A 12,736-nucleotide genomic window follows, 5' to 3' on the forward strand; every position below is an offset into this window, starting at 1 on the left:
GAAATTTTTTCTAGAATCAGTATATGTTTATATACGATACATTGGTATATTTTCTAGGATTAGTATATGTTTATATATGATACATTAATATATTTTCTAGGATCAGTATATGTTTATACATGATGTATTGGTAGAGTATTTATTAGGAGGAGGAGAATATACAGAAGTACAGGAGAATAATTTAAGTAATTATATCAGTAAACTAACACAAGATCAGGAGACTAGTAATGGAACAACGACAAGTCTAGAATCTCAACTATCAAAACAATATCGGGTATGTACTCTAGTTCATATTCTATTTTAAACAGCCCTTCCATGTCAAAAGATAACTAAGATTGAATAATTAAATATTATTTAATTCTCTTCATCCATGTAAATGATTATTTCTTTATATTGTTTTACTCACTAATATTTTTGTTTGTTTACATTTTGAAACATGCAGTCTTTAACTCCACCGAAAAAAGGTTTTTTTTAAATTTAAAAACAAAATCTTTGTTTTTTTCAGCTGACTACATCCCATATTCCATCAGATGAGGATAAATCACAGTGTGTAAAGCCATACAACTTGGATAAGAATCGTAATCTAGACTTGGTACCTGTGAATTTAAAGAGAGTGACATTACCAGTACGACCTGGTATCGAGGGTTCAGATTATATTAATGCTACTTATCTACAGGTAAATTGGTGTATAAGATCTTCTTAACAAAATAATTTATTCATCACCAAAGTCAATAATGATTTTTTTAAAATGGGTCATCTCCTAATTTTTATTCTTTCATTATAATGCTTTTAACTGAAACCTGTATAATTCTAGGATTATAATTTTAGAATTATAATATTTGATTTAACTGCTTTTATACGCCCACTGGCGTCCACAATTGCTTGTGGACGCTCTAGAGGCTAAAGTTAATATCCGATTGACTTTAAATTTATATACAGTGTTTAAAGCTATGAGACGAAGAAGCCTATTGATTTTCAGCGATATCCGATAATTACTGCCAGAGTTATGGCCCTTGATCATTTTGAAAAATCTTGTGGACACTCTAGAGTCTAAAGTTAATATCCGATTGACTTTAAATTTATATACAGTGTTTAAAGCTATGAGACGAAGAAGCCTATTGATTTTCAGCGATATCCGATAATTACTGCCAGAGTTATGGCCCTTGATCATTTTGAAAAATCTTGTGGACGCTCTAGAGTCTAAAGTTAATATCCGATTGACTTTAAAAAATCTTGTGGACGCTCTAGAGGCCAAAGTTAATATCCAATTGACTTTAAATTAATACACAGTGTTTAAGGTCATGAGACGAAGAAGCCTATTGATTTTTAGCAATTTCCGATAATTACTGCCATAGTTATGGCCCTTGATCACTTCAAAAAATCTTGTGGACGCTCTAGAGTCTAAAGTTAATATCCAATTGACTTTAAATTTTATACACAGTGTTTAAGGTCATGAGACGAAGAAGTCTATTCATTTTCAGTGATTTTCGATAATTACTGCCAGAGTTATGGCCCTTGATCACTTCAAAAAACTTTGTGGATGCTCTAAAAGCTAAAGTTAATATCTGATTGACTTTAAATTTATACACAGTGTTTGAGGTCACAAGGTGAATAATCCTATTGATTTTCAAAGATTTCTGATAATTAATGCCAAAGTTATGGCCCTTGATCACTTTGAAAAATCTTGTGGATGCTCTAGAGGCCAAAGTTAATATCCGATTGACTTCAGATTGATACACAGAGTTTAAGATCTTGAGACGAACAAGTATATTGATTTTCAATGAATTTTTATGACTTGGAACAGCTAAATCCATGATACAGTATTAAAAGTTTTGTATACAAAACGTTAGCATGGGGCAGAACTTTATAAAAACCAAACAAATTCTAATGGTTTTCTGAGTTGTTGCTCTTAATCAGATTTTAGTGTATTATAAATGTTTCATTACCGAAAAAAGTAAAAATATGCGACAACTCTTGTTGACTGCCCGGACGATTTAGCTGCTGTGGGTGTATGTTTCGTTGCCTGGCAACCTATCTTTTTTGTTTTTAAAGAATCTATTATTTTAGATGATATTTTGTGAATTAACTGTTAACTTTTCTACACTTCTGTATAATTTTAGGGCTATTATAAATCGAATGAGTTCATTATAACACAACATCCATTAGAATCGACGGTAGAAGATTTTTGGCGTATGGTATGGGATAGGAGTAGTCCGGTTATAGTTGTTTTATCACAAGTTGATAATGAGGTGAGATATATTGCAACTTAATTAACAAAATATTAGCTTATTAAAGAGCATATTTACTCAATAGATTATTTGGGGTTTACAATTTTATTTATATGCCGATATTGGTACCATTACATAGGCTACCCCAGTCGTTCATCTGACAAATAAATAAGAAGCAAGCCATCGAAACAGGGAATTTTTATTAGTTAAGTAAGCCACTGTCAAATGTATACAGTTTATTATAGTATAAGAAATTAAGGGAAACTAGAATGTACAGACAAATACATGAACCTAGAAATGGCCAGCAATTTTTGTTGAGTATTTCAAACTGCAGATTGGCTAGCAGAATTAAAATACAAGAATTAAGCTGAGTAATAATTGAAAATGTATCTGTGTTTATAGTTGGAGAGCTTTCAAAAACACCAAAAAATTGGCTTCAAGCTTAATAAACCTTGATGCTGTTAGTGTTGTCGACTTCCAAAACCATTTCCATCAAAATGTATTTTTGCAATTGAAGTTCTTTTTTTCTACATTTTAACTCATATTTTAATTGCAATTGAAGAATTTTAAAGAGTTCTGGCCAGAGAGAGATAATTCATTTGAGGTGACAAATGTTTTTAAACTAGCTTTACGAGAAGAGGACCAAGAATATCAAGATAATACCCGTGATTTTATACTAGAATCCACACAGGTAATTTTAAATATTGACCAATAGCAGTAGGGTATTAAAGTAAAGCACTAATACAGTAAGGCTTCCATAAAACTAAAGTTGCCAATGTATTGTAGAAAAAGAGAGTTTATGTGAGCAGATGTCATGTGTTATAAATAATTCGAAACATTTAGTATTATGTTTGACTGGATTTACAACTACAATACTCTGGTTTTGAATCTTGGTAGTGTCTAGGAAGATACTTTAAGATATTTCAAGCTATTTTTCCAGTTGTCAAGGGCAACAGGATGACTGGGTGACCAAATGCAGAACCCTATATAGGGAAAGTTATGACAACTCATTTCAAGGCGTCATAAAGCTCTACTTAACAAAACGTTTTATTTTTTTCTTGCATAGAGTGTCCCTTGCTTGTGAAAACTGTACTAGCAATCACAAGAGCCTGGCGTGAAATGAATAACAGACAGAAATGAATCCGTGGTAACTATCTGTCTTGATGCTACCAGGGTTGGACCAGTAGTCGAGGGTCTCTAAACATGATGTACCCTGTAGTTCAGATAGAGTCTCTCTAAACCATGATGTACCCTGTAGTCTCTAAATACGATGTACTTGGTAGTTCAGATACTATAAACCATGTTTACATTGTAGTTCAGATTCGGATAACCCATAGTTTTGTAAATAGGAGGTCGATTGTCAAATAAATATGAATTTTACGATATGTTAGTCCCGAAATGACATAGTTTCTCTTAAATGAATATATTGTTAACACGCTGGATGGATATATCTGGATGCAGTAGACTTGGTGTAGAAAATTCTAGGTACATTAAAATGTTGGCAATAGGAGGGATTTCTTGCTATGGCTTGTTTGTGGTATAGGATGGGATTCAGTGTCTTGATTATAATCACAATGTTACACTACACAATCTTAAGAATAAACGAGGTAACTAAACATACCTTCTTTTTTTAAAAAGTAGCCAAATTGAGGAAAATATGCTTTTAAAAAAAATTGTTTATGGAATATTCACATATTTTTAACAAAATTATTAATCATTACGGGAAATTTCATATTTCCAACTGGTGACAGATAAAAGCTGACAAAAAATTTTATTTCTGTAAAATTGTTTTAAATTTATTCAGAACTGCCACTTTGAACTATACTTTTTCAAATAGATATCAAAAATAAACAATTAACCATATTTGAAATTTGGTCATTTGTGATTAGCAATTTCTACCAATTTTGATAATGATCCACATAACAATTAAGTGCGCTTTTTGTTGTATAATGATAATCATAGTGTGGTCAGCTATACTTTTCGTTTAAGAAATGTATGTTTTATCGCCTATAGACTTGTCTGCGCCCTGTCTGTCAGGGACAGCCAACTGCGACAAAACAATATAATAGGGCATATTTAATTGTGAGTAGGCACAGTTACTAGGGTCCCAAGTTGGCGTCTTTGTACACTTGACGTCATATTTTCATGACATCATATGGAATTTCTGGCTTCACAGTTGTCGCAACTTTATCTATATACGGCTTTGGCTGAATGGTTTAACACATGTGCTTTAGATCATTCAGTCAAGTGGCTTGGTTACTATTCCCCGTTTGTGCGTGACAAGTAAAGTTGCCTGTCCAACTTCGTGGGTTTGCTCTGGGTCCTTCTGTTCCTCCCAGTTATTGAAATAAAGTTTACCATATGTTAGTCAAAAAAAACCCTAAAACCTAATTTGTGTCAAGTGGCCGGTAAATCCCATTTCTCTCTCATGCCTTATTATTAAGGACAACCAAGATACTGTATAAAAATTGGTAGGGTATTGAAGCTGGAAATCTTTACATGTGAAAATAAAAAGAAAATACCATGGTAGTCTCAAAATATCCAAAGTATCATTTTACACACAATTTCTTTACTTTAGATGACTTTATGATCATGCACATAATTTTGCTACATATCTATTTTCAGTATGATTATACATTTATGACAAAATTGTTAACAACCCAAGATGCTGTGTGGCCAGATTCATGCACATCATTACATAATGTGTTTGATCTGATACAAACAGCTCAGAAACTACAACAAGACAATGATATAGGTCCAGTTATAGTTTTAGATGGGTAAGATGTTTTACTTTTCAGGGGTTATTCCTTATTCTTTTATCTGAATACTTTTGAAATTGCTCTTTGTCCACATTGAAAAGAAACTTTTGCTAATTCTTGCATTAACAGTAGAAGGTACATTGACATTATTTTGCATTGGTTATGAAACAGAATTTGATAATTTACATATTAGAATTTACTAGTTGGTAAAAAGTAATTTGGGATTTGACGCAATTTAACTAGACATTTATATCAGGAATATTCATTTGGGATTGTACATCAATTTGAGACAATTTCTGCAAAGCTATTCCTGGGATATGGGTGTTTTGACTGTCAATTTATTAGTCATGCAATTATTATAGTGGTTTTCAAAGATTTTAATGAATGTTTTACACTGGATTTCTGAAACTGCAGTGATTAGTGGACTCATCAACTACAGCATAACAATCTACTGGTTGTTAAAAAATGTTTTGATTTGCCGGTCAGTTATATATGATGGCAAGCTTTTAAATTATAGACATCTGTGCATTGCAGCTTTTTTCATTAAAATTATATATCTGATGCAATTATGATATTAATTTAAAGATACATTATGGGAGATTAGATAAAGAGCTGACAGTTCTCACTATAATAGTTTAAAGAGAATTTGCTGAAAATTTCAGTCAATTTGATCCACTCTGAACCAAGAATTTAGCGATTGAATTTTAGGCCTAGCCTAGGTCATCATTACTAAAGTCGGTACGATAGAAAACATAGTCTCGATTATCCATTTTTGATTTAATCATCAATGAGCGTTGAGCAGCAGATAGTATTCAAATCCAATAAATTACGCAGGCTAGCGATGACATCAAGAGGTGATTATGTTCTGGATAAGTTAATTAAAGTCTAGTTAATAATTTAGATAACATTATCAGGCCTAAAGAAAGACCTGCAATAGGCCGATTTAGCTCTTGCATAATGTATGTTTATTGTTTAAACAATTTGTTCAAAAGGACTTTTCATATGCCTCATTTTTAATTATATTGACTATATATTTAATGTTTATTACTAGTAATGGTGGTGTACAAGCCAGTAAATTCTGTGCTCTATGGACATTATTTAATCAGCTTACTAATGATCATGTTATTGATGTTTACCAACTTGCCAAACTTTATCATCTTAAACGACCAGGAATTATTGGCTCTCAGGTAAACTCAAGTGATTGATGTATTTATTTATTATAGTTTCTTCTTGTCTTTAAAATTTATTTCTAATCCATAAAATGTTTCAATGTAAAGTGAGTTATACAGTGTTTTTAAAAGACAGGACAAACCTTGTCATTTATGAAACATGTATCAAGAGAACCGTGTAAATAGTGGCCATCAATTGTCGTACCTAAAGTCTGTATTATTGTTCTCAAATTTATGAACTGAAACAAAAAATAGTTTCAATGAACTGGCTTTTAAATTCGTTTTTCCATTTCTTCTATGCAGTCTGAAATATTGGCTTAATCGCTTTGTTATGGCTTCTGTGGCTATGCCAATGCCAAATGAACTTACCATAGTTGAGAAAAATTATGCTGAGCTTAAACCTGTAATTTGTTTTCTATTGTGTAATTTTAAGAATATAATACTTCAGGATAAACACTGACATCGTTAATATTTTGTAATTTGAATTTTATATCATTGTCAGAACGATAACTCATTTCTATCTAATAATATCTTAACCCTTTAATTTTTGTTTTAATCATTTACCGGTACATCTAAAGAACGATTTCCAATCCTTCTTTGATAAATTTGAATAAGGAAAATGTTTATTGGATCTTTGTGTGTTTAAGACTGCAAGAATATGACATGATGGATTGTAGTCAAATACAATTTTATTTACTTATGACCTTTTAAAGAATTTTATTCTAGTAGCATAATAGTTTTACTTTTGTGTATTTCAGGAAGATTATGTTTTCCTGTATAAAGCTATAGAGAGTTTGTCTCTACATTATTTAGAAGAAAAGGAATCTGTTTCCTCTTCACCGCGACATCATAACTCACATTATGGTTCAATGAGAAAAAATGGAACATTACCACATAACAATACCAATAACACACTAAATAAAAATGAGACGGTTATTTGAGTACTGGAACAATTTTTATATACCGGTACAAGTTATAGTTACCCGCTTCCTATTATGGTGAAATGGACCGAAATATTCCAGTTTTTACGCTGATAGTTGATCATATCTTCAGCATTTTTTTAAATTGTAATTGATTTTTCTGTAATGTAAAATTCGTACTGCTACTGATCGTCTTATTCCAGAAGGATTGATCAAAATACACAAAAAGTGGCTTCCTGTTTTCACCAATAATTTTGGACTATGTTTTGTACAGTTGCTATTTATTAACATTTATACTAAGTGGTAATTTGCTTGTTGTGTGACATAGGAATATACTCCAGGATTGAGTCCATTTTGGTTCTTTGCTAGTGCAACTTTTTTCCTTATGCTGAGATGGACAAATACAGAATATGCCCTATTGGAAATGGATGTAGACATCGTTCGATTATCAAAGAGACAATGATTATGTGGTTTCAAAGGATGTCGTTTATGATTTAATTACACACGCACACCATTGAGTGTGTATTTTTCCGCTTAAACTACATGGATGTTTTTTCTTATACTTAGCTTTTATATATCATACAAAGGTGCTGACATTTCTTCTTGTATTTTGCTGACTAGCATTCAAGTTTTTTTTAAAATTTTGCCTGTTTGTTTTTTATGTAACAAATGAGATAATCAAAGTGATGTTTTAATTGTAGAATCTGTTGTATAGTGTAATTTATAAACTAGATGACCTGTATATTATGTTGTGTGTCGTGAATCTCTTGATTTAAATAGCATAATAAACAATTCAGAAGATAGTTCTTTAATACCTGGATGTATATATTCAATATCTTCAATTTCTAATTCTTTTTCAAAGCTTTTTCACATTACAAATGCCTTTTATAAAAACAGGATTTTGTACTTTTCATGGTGATACTTTGATGAAGCCTTAACTGATTTGATATTGTGTTATGCTAAGAAATTAGTAGCATTTATTCTATTATAAATTCATTCATTTGTACATTAATATCTTTTCTACTTGAATATATGAAACAGTTTTCTAATTAACTTACATTTTTCACCCAAAAATTTTATTGCATTGCTCTTTTCTCCAAAAATATTTAAAGACTTTATTCAACTATATAATGTATTAATGTTCCTGACAATGACTGATAAGTAAGTAAACAAAAATAATGTATATTCTTCTAATAAATGTTTAATATAGGTATCAGCTACATGTCTTTGGTAATCTACATTACCCTTTTCGAATTTCAATTTGAGTTTAAAATCTGTTATTCAAAACCAGAGATACATACATACATTGATAAAAAAATAAGATGACCTAATACAGAATCTTCAATAATATACATGTAGAACCAAAATCTGATCATATACGTTGCATGCAGAACATCTTGGATTTCTATGGTATAATTTTAAATAAATGATATTTAAATGTGCGCTGCCTTTCTCTACTACCTTTTTATTTTTCCAGCATTCTACTATTCTTTTGGTATTGAAAAAGGTATATAATTTGTTTTATACATGAATGGCTGGTCCAAAAATGAAAATAGTAATCATTAATTGTTATGATATTTATGTTTATTATTTTATTAGTAATAATCTTATTTGCTAGCCCACAAGAAATCCGCTTTTACTTAGAAACTATTTTATATTGGCAATTTGAAATGATTTGAATATGTATGTATTATATAGACTTCCAGATGATACTGACCAATGACTTATGTATATTATATATATTTTGTAGTATTGTTTAGTTTGTAATATTTAAAACAGGTTGTGTATTATTTTTGTTTATGTTATTTTGGTATAATTCTATTTTATCTAACAATAACCTGCTTTACTTTATTATTTGAAGTTAATCTTAAATCTTTGAAAACATTTCAGAATTATATACTCTTGTCTTGTGTATATAATTATCACAGTTATCAAATATGCATTAATTTTAAAAGTTTTGAAATCAATTAATAGCCTTTATTGACAGTGAATAATTTTTATAAGTAAGTTGTATGTAGAAGTAAAGTTTAAGTGAGTGTTAGATGAATAGGTTATAATCTATATATAACAAGCTGTTGATGACATCACTTGTTATGTTTACGTTGTTTTAAAACCCGTACATCATTTTGTTTATAAATATTATCATTATACCAAGTACGTATTATTGTCATTGATATATTTATCAACATATTTCTCTACTTATCAATTATGATACCTATGCCTTTCAATACATCTTTTTCTACATCATTGGAAGATTTATTGAAATTGTGAAATTCTATACACTTTTTGGTTTAGTACATAAAATACTGTAAAGCAAGAAATGAATGTAAGCAAGAAATTAATGTGTTAAATGTAAGCTACACCTTATTGTTCTAAACTAAAAGTGTGGAGGATGGTTATCATGTTATCGGCAATAAATTATCAGATAATGGGTGTCTTACTTATTTGATTAACTTTCAAGCAGCCACCAAATTGTAATGTTAGAAAATAGGATATAGCTGGTCACATTGATTTCATTGAGACATTGGTGTCTGGTTTTATAGTACTTCTAGAAATTATCAAAAATCTTTTGAAAAAAAAAAAGAACACCATTATTTGTCTTCACAGAAATAAAATTGTATATTTTTGTTGACTTTTAGGAAGGATGGTGATATTGTTGATCTGATTGTAAAAGATAGGTTGATAAATATATCTAGTGATAAACAGTGAAATAAGTTAGAAGTATGTATAAAAATCATAAGTTTTCAGGGCTCAGCTTTATTTACTATTGTTGTATATGTGTATCTAGTCGTAACTTGTATATAAATTACTCATATTGTACAATTACTGCTTTAACATCATTTTAAATCAACCCTTTTCTTATTATTTGTACATATTTTGTTGTTCTCTTTTTTTCTTTTTGTATTTTAATGAAATATTTGTCATTTGTGTAGTCAATGTTATTGTGGTGTTTTTTGATATTTTACAAGTTTTCATAATCGTTTGGTTGTTCTTCTCTCTTAATTCAATATAAAGGTTGTAATATTTTAATTTCTTGTACTATAACTTTATAAAAGTTTCAATACGTAAAAGATTATTTTCAATCTAAATTTTCATAAAGTAACACATACTTATGGAAAACAGCTACTGATTTATTTAGGCAACGTTTCGAAGAGTATTCTTTCAACATTATCAAGAATACTCTTTGAAATGTCGCATAAATACATCAGTAGCTGTTTTCTATAAGTATTTGTTATAATTTATTTATCTATCCAGTTGCTAAATGCCCCTAAAAGAATACTAAATTTTCATGTATTGTTACAGTACGTATCATCTTCTGTTGGTAGTGAACAATGCTTCTATGTTTTTCTCAGCAAGATTACATAATGAAATGAGAAATTGATTTAAGAAAGTAAATATAAATACATGATGTACATGATTTGATTAATACAAATAGGATCACCTGGATTTAAAGAGGTTTTATCAATCTCTTACCAAGACAGAAATTTAATAGACTTCACGCTGCTAATGCATCTTTAAGATTAAGAGCACTCATCAACTATTCATTTGTAAACTTGCTGACAGAGACTGGTATAAGAATTGTGTAGGAACTAAGTAAGTTGAACCAAAGTGTCGAGTTTATAACTTTAAGAATATATACTACACTTTTTTTATATTCTTAGTTGCCAAATATATTTATTACAGGGTTATGTCAAATTTTAGAAGTAATACTATGTAATTTATCTTCCTAGGTTCATTCTTAAAACTTTTATCCCCCAAATTTTAATGTGCTCATGATAAGCCATATTTTGGCTTTTTATATGTACTAATAGTGAGATGACATTTGTTGCTTTCTGTTTGCTCAAAAGAATAACTTATATCCAAACCATTTTTATGTGTATGTTTTCTATTTTTGTGAATGTCAATTATTATGTATGCTTTATAAACTGTACATGGAAATCATCATAATATCATCTTTGTTATTATCATTCATACTTTTTACTTTGTTCACTTTACATAATGTGCTTCATATTAATGTCTTTATCATATTAACAAGAATATTCAGCTTTCCATAGTAAACTCAATCATTTTGAATATGCTTAGAGACAAAGCTCAAAAGTTTGATTATTGATCAATTGTCTATAGGGCAACATATTGGTATATAGCTATACACATGTATACATACTTAATCTGTGTTACATGTAAAACTACAGTAGTAGTGTCAGTCCTCTTTACATCCGTCTTAAATGTTATTATGCCAGCTAGACAATCTTTTTATTTTATATTTAAAGAGCACATTAAGACTGTGAGGAGCAATGTTTAATTATATTTGGCACCATCTAGCCCATAGTAAAACCATTCGATTTATAATAGATGTGATCTAAACAAATAATTTTTTTCCGGTACAGAACCTGTAATTGATCATTTATACCCCAATACCTTACCATAGTTAAATAGCAAGAGTTGGGTAATCAGCAGTTAACTTTAAAATGACACTCTTCTCATTGGCTGTATTAGTTTGTTTTGTTGGATGACAATTTGACCTAATCTTTCAAAAGGGAATTTTAATTCAACACTTTATTTGACCAAAATCAAAGAGGTTTAGCATCAGGGAGAGCATTTGCACTTTTAAAACTTGTTTTAGAGACTGGTTATTGATCAAATTTCAGGAATATTGAGTTACCACCTACGGTTTAAAAGATATGTAAATGTGGTATAGAAATAGCTAGTTCGCTTTTGATTGAAAAGATTGCAAACAAGTTGGCCAACAAGTTGGCCAGCAAGGTTACAGATGAACCTTTTCAAGTTGTGCATCAGTTAAACATATATTTAGAATGAACAAATAAAAAAAATATAGAGCTATTGCCCCCCACCTCGAAATCCTAGGAGAGGCATTTTACAAGAATATTAACTTAAGCAGGAATTGTACATTTGTGAAGTTAAATGGTTGGGTGTAAGTTAGATTAGATGATTAATAAAATATTCATGAATCAATATGGTGTTAACATCAAACTCTTGTTGGTAAGTTCCAGTTAATTTAATATTATTTATTTAGTAATCAACTATATTGCAGACCTGTCATCAATAATATATAAAGTTATCTAATTGTGCTAAATTTTAAAAATAAAAAAAGAACTTTCATATTCATAATTTGAACATTGATTAGAGTATTATAGTTCTATTTTAAATGATAAATGAAAGAATGTGTAGATATATAATGAGATACTGTGTACTCTTAATTCTAACATATCAGATTGCTCATAGTACTAATGTAACCATCCTGTCCCGTTATTATCTATTATATATATATATCAGTATTGTTATATATTATCAGTATATATACACATATTATATAGTATACATGTTTCTACCACATGCATGAAATTATATCTTGTGTATATTTTACATACATTGCCAAGTCTTGAATGTAATTGTGTAATAAAGCATTGTCTGTCTTGCCTATGTGGGCTCAGAAAGATTCTTTTATTTTCATACACCCACATTCCAGTGTGGGCGCATTATGCCGCCACCCTTTTGGTCCGTCGACAAATGGCTTGTGAACGCGATACTGTCCATATTTTTGACAGATTTGTTGTGAAGCATTAGGAGCATGAAGGGACGAACCCTAATGATGTTCAAGCTGCGACCTTCTGAACAGCCGTTTCTTTGCTGAATTAATT

The 12,736-nt window shown here is 30.0% G+C and overlaps 1 protein-coding gene across 2 annotated transcripts in view; it reads left to right on the forward strand.

Moving 5' to 3' along the window:
• The window catches only part of LOC126826697 (tyrosine-protein phosphatase 99A), a 38,282-nt gene extending 25,750 nt beyond the window's left edge, over positions 1-12,532 (forward strand). For both annotated transcript variants that reach the window (XM_050555710.2, XM_050555709.2), the window contains exons 21-27: positions 101-274; positions 506-676; positions 2,121-2,249; positions 2,791-2,919; positions 4,854-5,005; positions 6,039-6,174; positions 6,915-12,532. In XM_050555710.2, the coding sequence (XP_050411667.1) occupies positions 101-274; positions 506-676; positions 2,121-2,249; positions 2,791-2,919; positions 4,854-5,005; positions 6,039-6,174; positions 6,915-7,097 (1,074 nt within the window). In that variant the 3' untranslated portion in view covers positions 7,098-12,532. The remainder of the gene's footprint in view (positions 1-100; positions 275-505; positions 677-2,120; positions 2,250-2,790; positions 2,920-4,853; positions 5,006-6,038; positions 6,175-6,914) is intronic.
• Positions 12,533-12,736: the final 204 nt, after the last annotated feature.

The sequence above is a fragment of the Patella vulgata genome, chromosome 7 (assembly GCF_932274485.2).
Source record: "Patella vulgata chromosome 7, xgPatVulg1.2, whole genome shotgun sequence".
Taxonomy (NCBI): Eukaryota; Metazoa; Mollusca; class Gastropoda; family Patellidae; genus Patella; species Patella vulgata.